The 19682-nt window shown below is 36.6% G+C and overlaps 1 protein-coding gene across 17 annotated transcripts in view; it reads right to left on the bottom strand.

The window, feature by feature from the left end:
• Positions 1 to 19682, bottom strand: part of PTPRK (protein tyrosine phosphatase, receptor type K) — a 565337-nt gene that overhangs the window by 343798 nt on the left and 201857 nt on the right. For all 17 annotated transcript variants that reach the window (XM_003353215.4, XM_021072706.1, XM_005652678.3 and 14 more), the window contains exon 3: positions 17899 to 18170. In XM_003353215.4, the coding sequence (XP_003353263.1) occupies positions 17899 to 18170 (272 nt within the window). The remainder of the gene's footprint in view (positions 1 to 17898; positions 18171 to 19682) is intronic.

Raw genomic sequence — 19682 nt, 5'->3', positions numbered from 1 at the left:
AGCCTATTTTGTGATTTTCTGTATTTCTTTTCTTAAAAATGTTACTGAATATAAAAATAGCTCTTTATTCTGTCTGTCTTCTAAGCATTTTCCTCTTAATTGCTTTAGAGGAGACTTAATGTCTGTAAGTTTGAAAAGAAAGAAAAGAAAGGTTGATACGCCTTTCAGTAGATTTTTAAGATCCCCCTTTGCAAAGGCACCATTTCAATGATTTATCACTGTAGTTTTGGTACAGAACAATTCACAGCTGAAGTAAAATTGACTAATGGAGAGACCTAAAGACATTACCCCTTTTGTCTTTCCTACTTTGCATGAATCACTAAAGAATATTAGATTCACTATCTACATTATTAGTAGCTTAGAGGATTTCAAGTTTCCTTTCTCTGCTAGATAGCTTGAAGAGTTAGTCTAGGCATTTTTCACTAGTCCTTGGACTGTTTATAGAAAACAGAAAGAGAAGAAACTAAGAAACTATTCTCATTAGAATAGGGAAGTATTCTTTCAGCAGGGATGCTAAGAAACTGAAGAAAGATACAGAGAAGAAAAAAAAAAAGAAATCAAGAAAAAAATAGAAATTAACCACTTACAGTTGACATCGAAAAAATACTTGTAATTTATAAAGAAAAGACTCTCCATGGAGATTGAAAAATTGGATCCCTCAGAAAAACACAGAATCTGTCAATTTTCCTAAATAAAATTTTTATATAGAAATTTTTAAAATCTAACTCCCCAAATCAAATAAAATTTTAAAAACTCACCTGAGACCATTTGAATGCAATTGCATTGCATAATATTAGTATTCCTTTACTAATCAACCCACCAATATTTATTAATTACCTATTATATGCTAGATATTGTAACAGGTGCTACAGGGAATAGTAAAATATAAAAATGGGCACCTTTAGTTCAACAGAAACATCCAGGAAAGCTGTATCAGTGAATCATGAATGCCAAAGGAATGACAGAAAGTGTTTGGTTTAGATTTTTCCAGGAAGTAGAACAATGGGTATAATGAAATGAAGTAATAAATGAAAACAAAAAGCACCAATTTAAAGAGAAACTAACTTAGAAGAAGAGAGATTTTCCTAGGGTAAGAAAGGTAAAGGAGATTTGGGGCTAGACATAAGAAAAACTTGAGAACCTTAGGGACTAACTCTTTAACATGAGAATGATGAGGAGGTAATAAAGATATTTTAATTTAAGTGAATCAAAGTCTTGCTGCAGAAAGATTAATAGCAATGCAGTGTCAGCAACAATGATTAGTGTAGGAAAAACAGAGATGCAGGAAGTCTACCTGAAACATTACAAAGGTCTAAAGTTTAGATTACTTTGTATGAAAAAGGCAATAGTAGAAACAAACAAAAAAAAAGATCAGATAAAAACTCATTTTAAAGAAAATATTTAAAGAATTCAAGAACTTGTTAGATGGAGGGATGAGGGTTGGTAAACGGTGAGAAAAGGAGTTCTATTTCAGAGAGGATTTTAAAGTGAGGTACATCAACATGGAAATTTCTAGAAGGCAGTTGGAAAGAGGGCTCAGGGGTTAAGAAAATATATCAAAACAAAATGTAAATATGTATTAAATACATACATACAAATTCAGAGTGAGGCAGAGAAGAATGCACATGTGTGAGTTCAGTGCCAAGAAAGATGATTATAAAAAACCCTACCTCACATCATATACAAAATCAATTTCAAGATCACTAAATATCGAAATTTTAAAGGAAAATCATAAAACTTGAAAAAAAAAAAAAAACATGGACTAAAATAACCTCAGAGTTGGGAAGGGTTCCTTAAAACTTGTTTTTAATCTGCAAATGAAAAATTAATAAAATCGTCAACATTAAAATTAAAATTTTGTCTAAAGAACTCTGACAAAAGTGAAAAATTAAGCCCAAACCTAAAAAAAAGCTATTGTCAAATGATTACTATCTAGACTAAACAGTGTCTCCCAATTGATAAGAAATACATAAACTAATAAAAAAATGGGCTAAACACATGAATGGGCACCTGGAAAAAGTAGAAACACAAATGACAAACATTTGAAAATTCACTCAGCCTTAAGAGCAGTCAGAAAAGTTCAAAGAAACACACATTTTTATTACAATTTTACTCCCACTCAATTTGAAAAAAAAAATCTGAAAAATCTAAAAAATATCTTTCTGAAAAATATGAAAAATCTGAAGCATGGTTATGTTTGGTGAGAATATCTAATAACAGAAATGCTTACACCATGCTGGTTAGAATGCCAATTGTTCGCTCATTTTGGCAAACAACAGTGTCATCTGGTCAAGTATGTATACTCCCTATGACTCTGCAATTTCACTATCAACAGATCATGTACATGTGCACAAACACATGTGCACAAGAATGAACTCACAGGAGTTCCCGTTATGGCTCAGTGGTTAAGGAATCCAACAAGCAACCGTGAGGTTGCAGGTTAAATCCCTGGCCTTGCTCAGTGGGTTAAGGATCCGGCGTTGCCATGAGCTATGGTGTAGGTTGCAGATGCGGCTCGGATCCTGCGTTGCTGTAGCTCTGGCATAGGCTGGTGGCTACAGCTCCAATTCGACCCCTAGCCTGGGAACATCCATATGCTGCGGGAGCGGCCCAAGAAATGGCAAAAAAAAAAAAAAAAAACCCAAAAAAGAATGAGCTCACAGGTACAACATTTGTATGTATATACAGCAACTAGAAAACCTAAAAACAACTCAAATAGCCACGGGCAGAAGACTGGATAATTAATTGTAGCACATTCAAAAACAGAACATTATATAGCAGTGAAGGAAAATTACAGCTACACAAAAACATAGATGTTATGGAGATTGAGTGTGGCAGAGCCAGGAGCAGCAATTAAATCACCAAAAAATGCACGAAACATGATACCAATTATAGAGTACATCAAAAACATAAAAAAATTAATAAAATATTTGTTTAAATTAGTCAAGGAAAAAACAGTCTTAATGGAAAGGGACTCTCAGAAGAATTTGGTGATATATTTCAGCTGGTTTATGGGTACATGAATGTTTGTTTTACTGTTTTTTGTATCTTATGCATTGTCATGTTTTTATAAAATATTTCATTAAAAATAAATATAAAAGAAAACTGACTAAATACTCCGAACTGCTTACATTTAGAAGAATGATAAAGAAGAAAGACCACAAAAGGATCAAGATGACTACATGGTCAGAGAAGTTAAAAAAAAAAAGATAAAAAAGAAGCTTTTCAATTTAAGAAAGAAGAAGAGAGTCTAGGAATGTCAAATGTTACACAGAAGTCAAGGGGAACTGGAATTGCAAAAAATAAATGTGAGCAACATCTCATCATCTTGAGACAGACATTTTCAGATGCATGAAAGAGAGAACAAGCAAACACTAGGTACGAGAACACCTTGAGAGGAACTGGAGGCAGTAAATAAAAACCACCCACCCAGCAGAAGCCAGGCTATGAAGAATAGATGCGCACGGAAGTACAGGGCAAATTTTTTTAGCTGAATAAAACTTGACTGGTTCACAGAGAGAGGCAGGCATCAGTGGGCACATGGTAGATACTGGGGAGAGCCTGCAGAAAGGAACCAAAGACACAGGAGCAAGGAGGTAATGGTAGAGATTATATGTCACTTTTAAATAAATAATATCACAATCTCAGGCATTAAAAAATGATAAGGTTGCTATTCACTATATTAAATATCTCACTCAACCATCAGAAAATAATCAATAGGCTATAAATTACATCTCTGCTATGGAATGGCTTCTTAGTTCAACAAGTTCAACTTTCTCATGCCTTTTACTTCACCACAAAGTCTAATTCATCTGCGTGCTCCCCAGACTTTTTAAAAGGGTCTTATTAAAAGGCATCACTTCTCCCACTCCCCAATTCTCATAGCCTCTGGTCCAAAGACAAGATTCTCTACTAAGAAGGACATTGTTCCCCTTGGGATGGAGATGGTAGGTGTTGATGGGGTGCGAGGAGCAAGGCTGAAGGCAGAGAGGCACAGGAAAATCCAGAGTTTAGGAAGAGTCAGGAGTCTTTGGGAATGATCCAAACAGTAGGGAAAAGTCAGAGACTAGATGCAGCAGCCCTGGACACTAAGCAAGGCCAGGACCCTACGCAAAGAACAGCCCTACTGGGATGTGGGGGTTGCTCTGTACAACAGCTTGAACCTCCTCTCACCGGAGGTACTGCCTCCAAAGTCTTTTCCATTGGAAGCCATGGTTAACCTTCTCAAAGCCCTAAAGACTTTGTGTTGCTGAAGGAGAGAGCTATGACAACACTTAGGAATTAAAGCACTTTTGTGTGGTCAGGTTGTGATAAAAAGCACAAATGTCTCTCCTACTAGCATATTTTCCAAATGATTCTCTCCAAATTAAAATATTCATAATTTTCAAAAATTCTCCTTCTCTGCAAAGTTAATAAGCATCATTTTAATAGAAAATTTCCCATCTTCAGACTGATACCAATTCACTCCCTCCAGGCAATATGATCACAAATTATAGTTTAAGTCATCTCCCTTTCCACTGTCTTTCTAGTAGCTGCAATGAAATTGAAAAAATAAAATATAAAGTTCCAGTCTTTGCTTCCGCAAACCAATGCCATCCATTTCTATGACAGCTAATCAGAGATGCAAAAGTACCAGACAATGAACAACCCTTTTCTTCCTTTCTTTTTTTTTTTTTTTTTTTTTAAGTTGAGTGAGCTACATACCCTGTCTTGACTTAACAAGCACTATCCTTTACTAAGTTAGTTATAGTCTTTCTAGGCTTTTACTTGAAGAATAGAGGAAGTGGACTGTGCCTTTCCTTCTGATTCCCAGTTATCCCATATGGTAGCTAAGGGATACACGATCTCACTGGGTGTTGGAGATGATGTATCAGGAAGGTTACATGACTGAAGTGAGAAGACTGTTTGTGCAACATGAGCTCTCTCTGAACTAGAGTGGAGTTCAAGGCTGAAATTCAATTCAGGGTATAACCTCTTGACAAGGTAGCCCCCTGAATTTGGAGGTGGTACAGCGAAAACTAAGAAGCAGTGAGTTCCTCTGTCTGCTGTATTATTTCCTCGACTTTCTTCCAAAAAGAAGCCTGTCCAAGGAAGATCCAAAACCCAAGTCTTTTAAAGCATCTGCACCCTCAAACTCAGGCCCATGACTAAGTTACTCAGCTTGCTCCAGAGAAGCAGAGAGTAAGAAAAAAAAAAAAAAAAAAAAAAAGCAGAAGACCTTTTACTGCAGCACAAAAGCAGCACACTGACAATTCTAAGAGGCTAGCAACCCTGCAAAAGGAACTCTCAATGTGAGCAAGGAGCTTCCTGCTGCCAATCAATAGGGCACTCCTGGTTGTATAGCGAGTGAATGCCATTTACTAACTGGGTTGCATTAAAACCAGCAGGCCCATTTGTGAACAGCAATCCACTTTATTTTCCAGGAGATCTTGGGGCATAGCAGGCCCTATTATGGCACAAGGAAACTTTGTTGGCATATGTGACACAGAACTTGTCCAACTTGGAACCACTGGTACATAAAGCAAATAAAGGATTAGAAGCCACCCAGGTGTAGGAGATTAAGGACTTAAAAGGCAGATGGAGGAGAAGAGCATCACCTGGACAGCCTTCATCCTTTATAATAAAGCAAAGTTCCCCCACGATCCCAGGGGTAAGAATAAGCTTAAATGAACAAAATTTAGCAATTTCTGTTGACAAAGGCAGAATCCTTGAATGGATTTTTTTTTTTAATGTGAGTTTGTCTGCCAAAACCTGATTACCTTTCATAACAAATAAATCTCTACCAAGCGGAAAGGGAACTAAGTAACAAAAATATGCCTGGCCCCCCACAGGTCTTCGTCCAAAAATGTTGAACGTCACAACTTCAAGAGTCTACTTTGAACAGATGGGGCTTGAATAACAGCAGTGGGGGGAGAGCCAGCAAATGCTGCGTTAAGGCCCACCTTTGATCTGCTGAGCTCAGCCTTCAAAGAATGACTTTTCAAAGTCATCCCTGTCATCGCACAAGTCTGCTGATCACACTTTTCTGAGTGGTCCACAACCATCTAGGCATCAAATTAACAAATCTCACGACCTGGAGTTGGAAACTTCTGAATAATAAGGTCCGATGAATTCAATGGAATCTGTCATTCCTCCTCATGCCAAAACCTTCCACGTCAGCCAGACCAGTGTGGCTACTTCCTCAAAAAAACATGATTGTTCTCATTTCTTTCTATATATATATATGGTTTTTTTTCCATTATAGCTGGTTTACAGCATTATAGCTGGTTTACAGCATTCTGTCAATTTTCTACTGTACAGCATGGTGACCCAGTGACACATACATGTATACATTCTTTTTTCTCAAATTAGCATGCTCCATCATAAGTGACTAGACATAGTTCCCAGTGCTACCCAGCCGGATCTCATTGCTAGTCCATTCCAAAGGCAACAGTCTGCATCTACACTCTCATTTCTAACCGCTGAGGGCACCTCGTAAGGAGGAAACCAAACCCCTTTTTATACCTGCCTTTGCCCAGATCCCACTCCATTTCGGTCTGACTACAGAGATATGTTGCTTCCTTTTTGGAGCTCTTCTTTAATAGCATTGTTTTCTTTACTCCTTTGGCTATTTAATTGAATAACAATAAAGCACAGTTAATACGGATGCTTGATATCCCTCAGAAGACTTCCATTTTTCTCCCATCATTTTATTATGGCATTTTCCAAGTATATATAAAATTAGAGATAACTGTATCACCTAACCCCATCTAACCATCACCTACCACCAAAACTTGTCAACCTGTGGCCAATCTCCTGACTGAACTTTACATTTCCTAAAGGAAGGTATGAAATTGTCTTCATACTTGTTTGCTTTCTCCCAGAGCCTAGATTAGTGCTAAACATGTAATAACTCAGTAAATGAAAGAATTTAGAAATGAATTGTAGAAATGAATTGAAATCCAGTCCACCAAAATTCTGAGATGGCCCTTCAGTGTTCAGGTTACTTCATCCAATCAATTCTTAGACAGACAAACCACTAAAATAAAAAAATGTTAAGGAATACTAGCAAAAATAACAAAAATTCCTGAGCTATTTATGTAAGTGAAATAATATTTATCATTTAATATTATCAGCAAATCAAGTTTTGAGACTGAGATCAAAAAATCATTATCAGGAGTTCCCATCGTGGCTCAACAGAAACAAATCTGACCAGTACCCATGAGGCCGCAGGTTCAATTCCTGCCCTCACTCAGTGAGTAAAGGATCCAGTGTTACTGTGAGCTGCGGTGTAGGTCGAAGACATGGCTCGGAACCCATGTGGCTGTGGCTATGGTGTAGGCCGGCAGCTACAGCTCTGATTCCACCCCTAACCTAGGAAACTCCATATGCCACAGCAGCAGCCCTAAAAAGACAAAAAATAAAAAAATAAATAAAGATACAATTTAAAAAAAATCATTATCAATACAAACGAGTAGCCAGGCACATTAGAGAGGAACTAAAATTTACCTTTAGAGGTCCTAACTCCATTCTAGCTAGAAACATAACCTTAAGCAAGTCACTTATCCTCTCTCAGTCCTTATCTCTAAAATAAAAAGAGTTGTGCTTTTCCTAGTGACCTTATAATGCTATTAAGAAATTCTTTTTAATTTGTCAAACTGCTTTCTAAAATACAAAGCACCATCTAAATATTATACTGTCTTTATGGCACACTTGGTCCTTTTTCAAAGAGGTTCTATAATCCACTGGGGGGCACAAGACGTAAAATTCTCTGAAATCTTACAAACTAAATGTCTAAATAGCAATGTAAGCAATACAGATAGGAGAAGCGAAGTGGCCAGCAAAGGCTTCATAGTAGAAGTGAGCATAAGGTTGGGTCGGCAAAGATAAAAAGAACCTGGGGAGGAAAGGAAGAAACAAAGGCATTTCAGAAGGCATATACCTACACAATGTTTAAATGTACACGCACACGCACACACACACACTGTCCAAATTGCTCAAAGAACAATTAGAACAGGTTGCAGTTTGACTAAAGAAAAGGGTGTCTGTGATAAGAATAATAACAGTAGCAGTAGTAGAGAGATTTGAGCAGTTGACCAAGGCTACATCATAAAGGACCTCAAATGAAGGTTGATTATTTTGAATTTAAAGGAAACACTGGCAAAATCTAAGGAGATCACTATCAGCAAAAGAGTACTTCCCCCAAAGTAACTGATTGAAAATAGAGTGTATGGCAAGGGAAAACAGGGGATGGTTACCATTATTAAATGGGACACAATCAGAGCTGTAACTAGAGGCGAAGCAGTGAAAAAATTAAGGAAGAAAATAAATTTGGAATATGAGACCCAAGATGAGACCCAAAACTCAGTAAATAGAATCCCTTGATTAAAATCTTCTAAAAGTGTTCAAATTATCTCCTTGGATGGCAAAGTTCCACATAACAGAACCTCTCTATCTCATCCTAATAAGTTTTCCTTGGACCATTCTGCCACGATGCCCATCTCCTTCCAGACCTAGGGCCGTGGGTGAGCTGCTTGCTCTGTCTCTGCCGCATTCCCCTGAGCTTTGTGTGCCTAAGTCCTTTCCACTATTCAGATCTCCTGGTGAAACTCAATTTCTCTAACAGTTCTTTCTGAACCACCTGGTCCCAGAAGGTTTCCAAAACTCTAACTCTCACCTTATCCTATTTCAATTATCTTCTTAGTGCTTACTGCATTCTGATATTTTGCTCATTTATTTATCTGTCCCCCACCCCAAAGTAGAATTCCTAGGAGAACAGGAACTATGAGACTTATTCAGAACTATATATCCCCAGCAGCCAGAACAGAGCTCGGTATAGGTTAGGTTGCTTGATAAATACGTGTGGAAGGGATAAATTAATGAGTCATTCATGGTGATCTTCAGAAAGTCAATGTTGTTGCTATTCTGGGGTCCCTACTGTCTTCAGGCTTGGCTATTCCACTTCCCTAAAATGCTGTGTGAGTATCCCAAATCTTTTCAATTCTAACTCTTTTTGACTTTGCTAGCTTTAGTCTTTCTTTGTAAATAAGAGTTCTCAAAAGACTAGTTTGAGGGTTTTCTTCCTTCATAAAAACATATGTATAATTAGCAGACTCTGATCATCATACTGTAGGGACTGAAACTCAAAAGGTCCCACAGAATAGTCACTCAATGAACAAGGACCTGGAATTGAACACAAATCAAAAGACTTCAAGTTTGAACCCCTACCCAAGATATAAAAAGACCTCGACTTTATTCTCTACCAACATTAAAAAAGAGAAAGGCCATCTACTTCCAGTTCTCATACAGCATGTCACAATACCTAATGTAATAAATAGACATACTAAAAAAAATAGTTATTTGGCTATGCTTATAACTGCCCTCTCCCCAAAAGAAGGGAAGGGAGACTAAGAGGGAAAACCATGAAAGAAAAAGAAAATAAATAGCAACCAAAACGAAAACTGGATACTCACTCCAATATTTATGGGCTAAACTGACTTCATTCTTTTTAAAGCCTAACATATTGAAGCTCACAAGCAAACCTAAAGTGTCTCTTAAAAAAATATTAACCCAAAGAATCACTGTATGTGTTCTCAAGTATTATATTGATGCTGTTGTTGCAAAATACCAGGATCTAAAGATGTTTAAGTTTGAACCAATCTTTGAACACTAGGCACTAGAAATTCTTTATTCTTTATTACTTCATTGAATTATCAGTTGGTATAAATTTATAAGTACACAGCTTACTTTTAAACATAAAATAAGAATTGATTTAGTGCTTCCAGAAAGCTGAAAAGAATGATTTTTTAAAAAAAGATCATTTGAAGAATATTAAGGATCTAAATCTCATCAGGGAATTCCAGTGGTGTGTGTGATAGTTACTTATATAACTAATGCAGAAATAACATGTAGCAGCTAGTTTTAAAAACACCCTTTGAAAATCAAGACAGCTAAAATTAACTATAAACTGTCCACTGGATTATATAAGTGTATGTTTTAATTTTCAGTGTCCAAAGTTTGTTTTCCTTTGAATTCCAACTTCTATTACCAATAACGGAATAATTAAATTCTATATATTATCAAAAGGAAGAGTAAAATAGATATGAACTATAAATACGTCTGACATTTCCTTTATATTTCCTTCCTACTGCACTCTTGCAATTGAAAAGCTTATACTAAAATAGATAATTACAGCCTTTTCTTTTTCCATTATGTTCTAAGAATGGAAACTGAAATCACCACAGCAAAAAAAAGTTAAATTTTAGATAAAAACATAATGCCACCCGGTTTAGTTTTGTTTTTTTTCTTTTGAAGAGGCAATATTTAGTTACACGTCACATACAATCTAAAATGAAGAAAATTTAGTCTTTGCCATGGAAATGGAGAAAGAGGTCACACAGAAATTTAAGTTTTACGGAAACCTGGAAGGCCTTTAAAAAAAAAAAAAAGACCGATTCCAATTAACTATCAGATGTCCAAAGACAAAATAACTGAAGAAAAATTGATTTTTGTTATCTGTATTTTTCTTACTGAAATGTTATCTGATTAATAAACAGTACAGCATTGTCAGATTAAACACATTAGAAGGAAATGATTCTTGCATTTGTGTGTGACTAGGAATCCTGCCCCAGTAGGATATATCTTTTTTCATCTTAGTACATGAAGATCGGCCCATTAAATATATGTAAATAATGGATACAGTGGTATGGTAAACAAGGGATCTGAAGTGCATTAATTCAACTTCAACAAGCTGCGCTAAACGCCAATAAGGGAGCTAAACAAGAACAACGGGCATCTCTTGAACCCTTTGGAGCATCTGTCTTCCCAGGTCCCCTTGAATAAAACAAACTCCTAAGAAACAGTCATGAATTAAACAAACACTGCCTAACTCTCCTTACTGCTCATTATTTTTCAATCTCCTATTAAAAGGGATGTGAATTAATTTCATGGAAACATTTCTCAAAAGAATTAGTGAAGGGACACTTGACAGCTCCTGCTACACTAAATGAAAACAGGTATGATTTAGTAGAATAACAAGAGACTTCTGTCATATACTTGCAATAATTATTGTGTTAATGGGACGCTTTTCTTGATTTGTTTACATTTGTTTACACACTGTAAGTTGCATCAATGAATCAATACAAGCAGAGTCCAAAGGAAAAATAAAGCAGGTGTTTTATAATAAAAGCAAATCACCACCAGGAACCAGACAGAAGTTACCCTCACCAGATAAGTTTTAAGAAAACAATGACTATAATAACATGGAAGTTTTTTCAAACCTTATTTAGAATACTTTAAATGAAATACATAGGGAATCACTGCGTAAAATTCAGCAGCAAAAGGCTGCCTTGTTAATAACAGCCAATCAAACAAAAGTTATAGCGTGAGTGTAAAAAAATGAGCCCAAGTGCCCATGTTAGGGAATTACTGTTGCCAGAACTAAAATAAGCCAACTTTAGTTGTGGCTAACTTCAAAGGTCACTGATACGGCTAAAGTCCAAAACTTTAAAAGCAAGATTAAATTAGGACAGAAGAAAGAGGGAATGATTTCAACCATTTAATAATAAACAACTTAGTCCATACATGATGATAAGAAGCTTTCACTTAGCACTTGATCAAATATTAAAACAGAGTAAAGGTGAGGTTCCCATCATGGAGAACTACTTCCCATTCATATGTTGAAGTCCTGATCCCGTGTGTGTGTGTGTGTGTGTGTGTGTGTGTGTGTGTGTGATATTATATTAGAGATTGAGACTTGGGGGTGATTAAGGTTAAATGAGGTTAAAAGCTTAGGACCCTAATCTGATAGGCATGGTGCCCCTATAAGAAATGGATGAGACAGGAGTTCCTGTTGTGGCTCAGTGGTTAACGAATCTGACTAGGAACCATGAGGTTGCAGGTTTGATCTCTGACCTCACTCAGTGGGTTAAAGATCCAGTGTTGCAGTGAGCTGCAGTATAGGTTGCAGACCTGGCTCCGATCTGGAGTTGCTGTGGCTGTGGTGTAGGCGGGCCACTACAGCTCCAAATAGACCCCTACCTAGCCTGGGAGCCTCCATATGCCGTGGGTGTGGCCCTAGAAAAGGCAAAAAAAAAAAAAATAAAAATGAAATGGATGAGACAGACAGCAGAGCTCTCCCTCTCTGTTATGTGAGGATACAGGGAGAAGCTGGCCATCTGCAAGCCAGGAAGCGAGCACTCACCAGGAACCAAATAGACCAGCACTTTCATCTTTAGCCTTTGCACTGTAACAGAAATAAATTTCTATTGCTTAAGGCACCCAGTCTATAGGATTTTGCTATGTTAGCTAGAGCAAACGAATACATCTTCCTACCCTCTTTTCTTCAGTGGGGCTCAACAAAGATGAATGAGGACCAGTAAAAACTGGAAGCACTCCAAGAGCTATGGCACAAGAGTGATAACCTCTCTTCCTCACTCTGCATGGATGGTTCATGAGCATGCCCTTACTCCAGCCCCTGCCCTTCAAGATCATCTTTCAGAGACTTTTTATTTAAGTAAACAGTCATTTGGTTTAAGTCCCAATCTTCTTGGGTCCAAAGCCAGAAGTATCTTTGGAGTGTAACAAACGTTCCATTGCCAAAATATCAGTGAAATGCATGTTAACATAAACCTTTAAAAAGGAGACAAAAACAAAAGATGCCATGCTTATCCGGTTCTTATAGTTTGTTTTGTTTTTTTTTTTTTAAACAGCGGAAAATGTTAAGAAGAAAATGGGTTGCAAAAGCTCAGTGTTTATTTCTCAGTGAATTAGGGGGTAAGAAAAAAAAGAGGCACATTCTGCTATATTATTACTTTCCAATTTCTGGCCAAACCCCTGTAGTTTTCATCACGCATCATTTTTGTGATTAATGATGTGCACCCAGTTAATGGAAAACAGCAGATTAGGTTTCCACTAATAGTTTTGGAAGTTCTGTCTGTCTGCCTCATTTGGTAACAACCTCACTGTTCAGTAAGAAACTAATGGATTTAATCCCAAAGCAGAATTTAGTTTTACACATACAAGACAGGTCAGATTTCCAGAGTGGAGACAATTACATTTTTAGAGGTATGCTGATCTTCAGTTGAAATTTAACACTGAGATTATACCTCATAAGGTTGGGGTTGTAATTTTATTTTCTTTTTTAGTTCTTTTTAGGGAGCAATTAAAAAATTTACAGTACTTACTTAAGGCCTATTAAAATAGGCAGAATTAGCAACTTGTAACCATGGCAAACAAAATACTTGTAATATGATACTTTCTATAATTAGCATACTGAGCTAAAAAGACATTTATTTTTCTGAAGACACCAGTGAGAAACAGTTCCTTATATATTAGTGTATCACTTCAATGTTTATATCATTAATAAAATTTACATTTGCTTATTCGGTTTCACTATAGAAAATGTTGGTTCCAAATAATTATGGCTTAACAAAAACGATGAGGTACAGTGGAAAACATACTAATCTAGGAATCAAGAAATCAAGAGGCGAGATTTATAGAATAATTTCTGCCTCAAATTACTCTGGAAACAAATCTTTTGTTTTCACTTTCCCCACAACATTTCATAGCTCTATCTCTTAAGTCATTTAACAATTCTTAGATTGTTTCAAGTTTTATCTAAGTACATTCAATATTCCCGTGTGGACCTACATTTTTATCTCCTGTAGGGCCAAGCTACACTGTATACTTCAGGAGAAGAGATATCCCCAGTGTGGGGTCTCATGCCATTAAGGTGTCAATTAATTAGACATTTTCATAAATAAAAAAACCTGAGAAGAAGAGAGCATGGATGGGGAAGTATGAAGAGCTAGAGCACAGAGTACTTTTAGGGCGGTGAAAATACCCTGCAAGAATCTACAATGATGGATTCATGTCATTATACATTTGTCTAAATTCTTAGAATGTACAACTCCCAGAGTGAACCTGCTAATTAACTGTGTACTTTGAAGGATTATGGTGTGTCAGTATGGATTCACCTATTGTAACAAATGTACCTCTCTGCTGGGAGATGTTGATAATGGGGGAGGCTATGAGTGTGAGGGGACAAGGGGTATATGGTAAATCTCTACCTTTCTCTTGATTTTGCTGTGAACCAAAAACTGCTCTAAAAAATAACATCTTATAAACAAAGAGAATAACATGCTTTCATAATAGAAGAAAATGCCAAGAATGCTGAGCACTTAATAAATCCAATAGAGTTCACAAGTTTTTAAATTTATCCATCATCACATTAACCTAACTTTATGGCAACACCTACTATGTGTCAGGACCTTTTCTAAATGTTTTATATGTATTAACTCACTTAATACTTAGAACAACCCAGTGAGGTAGGTCCTGCTATGACCCTTATTTTTCAGATAAGGAAACTACAAAGAGATTAAGAAACATTCCCAAGGCTGCAGATATGCTAAATAGTAGACTCAAGATTCACCCAGGAAGATCTGACCCCAGAGCCCTTGGGCCCTGATCCTGATCTCCCAGTAATGAAAATTCATTACTCAGAGAATCATTTTTGCCGTTATTTCACAATTTCTTAGATTTTTGTCACTTTTCAAATCAGAGGCTGTTTCTTGGGGGTCTCCTCATTATTGAACAGTCCACAGAAAATGTGATTAAATTACCATATCACTCTTCTGTTTAGGCATCTGTTAAGATGGACTCTCTGGGAAGGGAAAATCACAGCAAAGATAGGTTCCATCGTTTTCAGATTTTTTGGTTCCAAAGAAAAGTAGAAAAGAGAAGAGCTAACTTGTAGGGAGTGTTTTGTTTTCACTTCTCGGATCTCGGATCTCGAAAGTTATCCTACAGTAATTAAAGGTAGGAGCACCCCCGGGCTATTTTCTCTGATTGTCTCTGTTGTTATTGTAAAAGTTAAGTGAAAAGGGGTTGTATCAGAGGAAAAGACAGCTAAGGAAGGGCTCAAGCAAAGAAAATGTAAGAGTCTTCAGCAGGAATACAAAAGAAAAGGCATCTGGAAAAATGAGAAGGTTTAAAAAAAAAAAAGATTAAAGTCTAGAGGGTGTAAATTCTCTGGAGAAGAGAAGCTGAGTAAACCATGAAAACAAGGAGAACAATTTCTATCAGTATCATAACACCACTTACTCTAGAAGTTTGGGAAAATTAAAAATATGCAGTGTCTCTTCAAGAACAAAAGAGTAGGCTTCTAACATGGCACACTGCAAAGGCTATATTTTAATTTTTTAAAATTCATAGAGATTCTGCATAGGCCATAGTCAAAAGTTTTTCCTACTGTTTCCTAAAAGCAAAAATGCTACATGAATATAGCTGTTTTTAATAACTGAAATACAGGTACCGCTAGGTATTTAAATGACAACATCTATGAAAATATCCATCAAGTAATTTATTGAGCACTAACTAAGCACATGAATAAAAAATTCTACTGTTATTTGCTCTCATTGATTGTTATGTTTTGCTGGTTAAGGAAAAGAATGTGGAAGCAAAGTAATCACTTAAAAAATGAGTTATTTTTGAAATTTCAATGTGCAACAAAGAGACATTTACCCATAGGTTCTAAGTATTTAGTAATCATTTTCTCTGATAAGAGACCTCCAAAAAGATCTCACTGGCCAGGTTTACTGCACAGGTACTTTTTGCACTGTTTGCTTAAAAATACCACAGGTACCTGTAACCTAGACAGCTTTGTTATGCAAAATGAGACTGAACAAAGAAGCATTCATCTGGTTCTTGGTACCATAACTCAACATTAAAATTAACACCGCAGAAATCTGTGCCATAAAAAATGTCATTAATATCAGATTCAAAGATAGATCTCGCAAAAAAATAGGAAAAAGTAATTATATGGATCCCATTTCTTAGTCACAAAGGAATAGCAATACGACACCATAGATAAATTATTTGTTAGATTTATCAAAATCTACTTCTATGGGTTTTTTTTCAAAGATACAACTAACAATTTGATTCCTTAACATGCTATCTATGCAGGTAGCCAACAACAAACAGAGCTGAATATATGCAACCTGAAACCAGAAACTGAATTTTTTAAAATTTTGCTAATTTGTTATCTGAGCTTTAATTTATTTTAAGAAGGGTGAATCCATTGACAGCTCTATTTTGCTGAATCAAGGTTTTCCTTTTTAGCATTAGGTTGAGCTCCAATAACAGATTCTAGTGAAAACAGTACAATGACAACGTGTTGTGAGGATGACTCAGCAATCACAGCCATCAACCACTGTTGTCAGAAATGAACCTATTGGAGTTCCCATCGTGGAGCAGTGGTTAACGAATCCGACTAGGAACCATGAGGTTGCGGGTTCAGTCCCTGCCCTTGCTCAGTGGGTTAATGATCCGGTGTTGCCGTGAGCTGTGGTGTAGGTCACAAATGTGGCTCGGATCCCGCGTTGCTGTGGCTCTGGTGTAGGCTGGTGGCTATGGCTCCGATTAGACCCCTAGCCTGGGAAATCTCCATATGTCGTGGGAGCAGCCCAAGAAATAGCAAAAAGACAAAAAAAAAAAAAAAAAAGAAATGAGCCTATTAACCTTGCTTCAGTGCTTAAGCATTAGTTTCACACACCTCTCCCTAAGTACCTACCACGTACACAGCCCTCCCAGAGCTGTGTGCCCTGAAGGGGCAGATGGCTTCCGAGGACTGAAGAAAAACATCCTTCTGTTCAGGAATAATGGAATCAACTAGAACCTAAAGAAAGTCTATTAAAATCTCATAGACACATAATCCCAAACAGAGAACCTTACCTGTGGAACCATACCTATGATGTAAGAGACTTTTAATAAAATTAAAAATCAACTCTAAAACAATGATTTCCTCTCCCCTCTCCCCGGAAATAAAGATAAGCCTGTGTGCTTTTCTAAAAAGCAGAAATAACTGTTACTTGCTTATAAATTACTCACCAATGAAAATAAAAATACTTTTACATAAATGCATTCTCATTAGGTTCTATAATAAGCTTCAAGTGTTTTAAAGGTGTAAATCTCAAGATTTAACAGAAAAGTGAACTTTCAGAAGAGGTAACTTTCTGTTACCAAGTATGAACCTCACAATGAAGACTACTGAACAACTCTCCAAACTGGTAAATGCATTTTTTTTTGTTAAGCCATATAAACTTAGCTACACAAATCACAGTGTAGATATTGACACTATCCACTGTCTGATTTACTCATAATTAAATCAAGCATTTGGGGGAGGGGGGAATAGGCAGGTGGCAGGGATCCAAAGATGTGGACAATTTCTTTTTGCTTTTTATTTTTTTATTTTTTTTTAATAGTTGAGGCTGGAGAGGCCATGACAGGCCTTGTACAGGGAGAAATATGAGTAATAATGAGGAATGAGAGGCTGTCAAGTGGCAGTGGATGGAATGAGGCAGAAACTTGGTCATTACAATGAAGACTCTAAACTCTTACTGAAATTCTTTAGCGCGACCTTCAAGCCAAAACTGTCCCCCACTCTAATCTTGGTGAGGTTTTGTTTGCTTATTTTTATGCTCCATGTAATTGCCAAAAATATTTTTAAAAGACTGAAATGCCTCCCCCTTAGCTAACATATTTCAGGAAACCCTGTTTCATGTTTATTTTCCAAATGTAATTTTTCAAGAAGTCAATAAACCAATCTAGTCTACATATTACACTCAACTCAAAAAGACTGTATTTCTGAACAGAGACATAGAAATATAGCTGTCAATACAAAGCTCTTTGCCAAACAACCAAGAAATTTTGTGCCTAAACTACATTTTTCCACATGTAAAATATTTCCCTGCTTTGAGGATTTTGTGTCAGTGTATGCAAACATTTCCTCAAGAAGAGCAGTGGAGGAGAGCTAAAGGATAATCTCTCATTCCTATGGGGCAAGTATTTACCTCTAAGTATGACACACACAGTAAGATCCAATGACATCGAAGCATGAATCAGAAAAGAACAGATGATTACCTGATATTCATTGGGCCAAAAGGTGCTCACTGCAAGCTCAGCCCGAAGCCAATCTCTACCCGTGAATCCAGTCACATTCCAAATTGGATTGGCGAGAGGTCCTTTATTCACCCGAACTAATATGTTTAACGTGCCAGGATTCAATCCTTTCTGGCTGTATAAGAGGTAACTGAAGTCAATACAGTGAGTATCATTCTCTTTCATTGTAGGCAGCTGAAGTCTGGCTTTTTCTCCAGGATCATGATCTGAAGAGTCCACTATCATATAGGAACCTGAAATGACATTATATAAAATAAAAGCTAAACAGATATATATGCAAAAAGGGGAAATATAATGATAAAAAGAACGCTAAAACGATTCCAATTTATTCTGAGTATTTAATTCAAAAAGACTATGTCTTCCAGAACAGAGATATAGAAAGATATCAAAAAAAGTAGATGAAACGAATTCATAAGGGGTAATAGATATTGTTCGAAGTACAAAACATGTACAAATTCATTTACTCTCCACAACAACCTGTTACTTTTCCTAGTTTACCAATCAGGATATTGAGGCACAATTAGTAAATTATTTAAAGTCAAATAGACCATGTAGAGCCTGGTTCAAGTGCAGATCCCACTCTAAACAATCTCTAGTCTTGCTCAACAGAGGTTTCTCATCAAACAAAAAATAAACAAGAGAAATAGGTTACTGGCCTGGTTTACAGAGGGAGGGAATTTTTCCTTTTCGCAATTCATTATACTAATGCAGACAAGGGCTAGGAGTGCAGGCGCTGGAATCATTTCTGATTTCAGATCTCAAAATCATCACTTCTGCATGCTTTGTGACCTTTTGCAATGACTAACAACCCTGGACTTGTTCAGGGAATAAGGATACTCTGCAGGATAAATATAAGGACCGAAGTTCAAAATGCCAAAATTTCTAGAGCTGAAAATCTGACACACAGTGGATTTACCCATTTGAAGCCTCGTCCACTAAGCTGTCAGCTAATCACCATGGCCACTGTCCCTAATTCTGCATTAGTCCCTATGTTCTTCTAGAGCTACAAGCAACCTGGTTCAAAAATCCCTAATCTACTCCGCTATGGATGGTTTATAAAACATTTATTGGTAATATGTCATGAGGAAGCATAGAATATAAAGAATCTCAACCTTGCAGCACCTCATTGTTCCACTCTCAAACACACACTCTGCATAGCAGACAAAGTCATATAGCGCTGAGTATAAAAATGGAACTTGAACATTAGCTGCCACTATGACTCCAAGGACCTCTCCAGAAAAGTGATCAGTTCTTCTCATGTCACTGTGGATCTTAATAACGATATATATCACAAAAATATATCTTAAATATTTAATATTAAGTAGTAATACCCATTTGTTACACTTAAGGTAGGACACAAATTTCATCGTATAATATTTTTCCTAGGCTATAATTTTAACCAAAATGTATTAGATACAGTGTTACAGAATCCAATGTTACAAGACTTACACTGGTCTTCTCTTCCTGATAACTTGAAGAATCAATCAACCCTCTGTGTCTCCTCCTCAAAACAAAAAAACTTTTCGCGTGACACACTAAACACTCATTGACTACTTGTCTAACTAGTTCAATTAACCCCCAACAGCAAGTTCAAACCATGGCAGGTAAGAAGGCTTCAACTATTTAAGACACCAACATTTCACATCTGACCCACTCCCAGTCACTGGTACTCTACAGTTCAGAGCTTTTATGAAGATTTCATGTGACAACACTACCAGTTATCAAGTTGAGGACAGAATAAGCTT

This window comes from Sus scrofa, chromosome 1 (genome assembly GCF_000003025.6).
Source record: "Sus scrofa isolate TJ Tabasco breed Duroc chromosome 1, Sscrofa11.1, whole genome shotgun sequence".
Lineage (NCBI taxonomy): Eukaryota > Metazoa > Chordata > Mammalia > Artiodactyla > Suidae > Sus > Sus scrofa.
The sequence above is the reverse complement of the archived record's forward strand: the minus strand, read 5'-3'. Positions and strand labels throughout refer to the sequence as shown.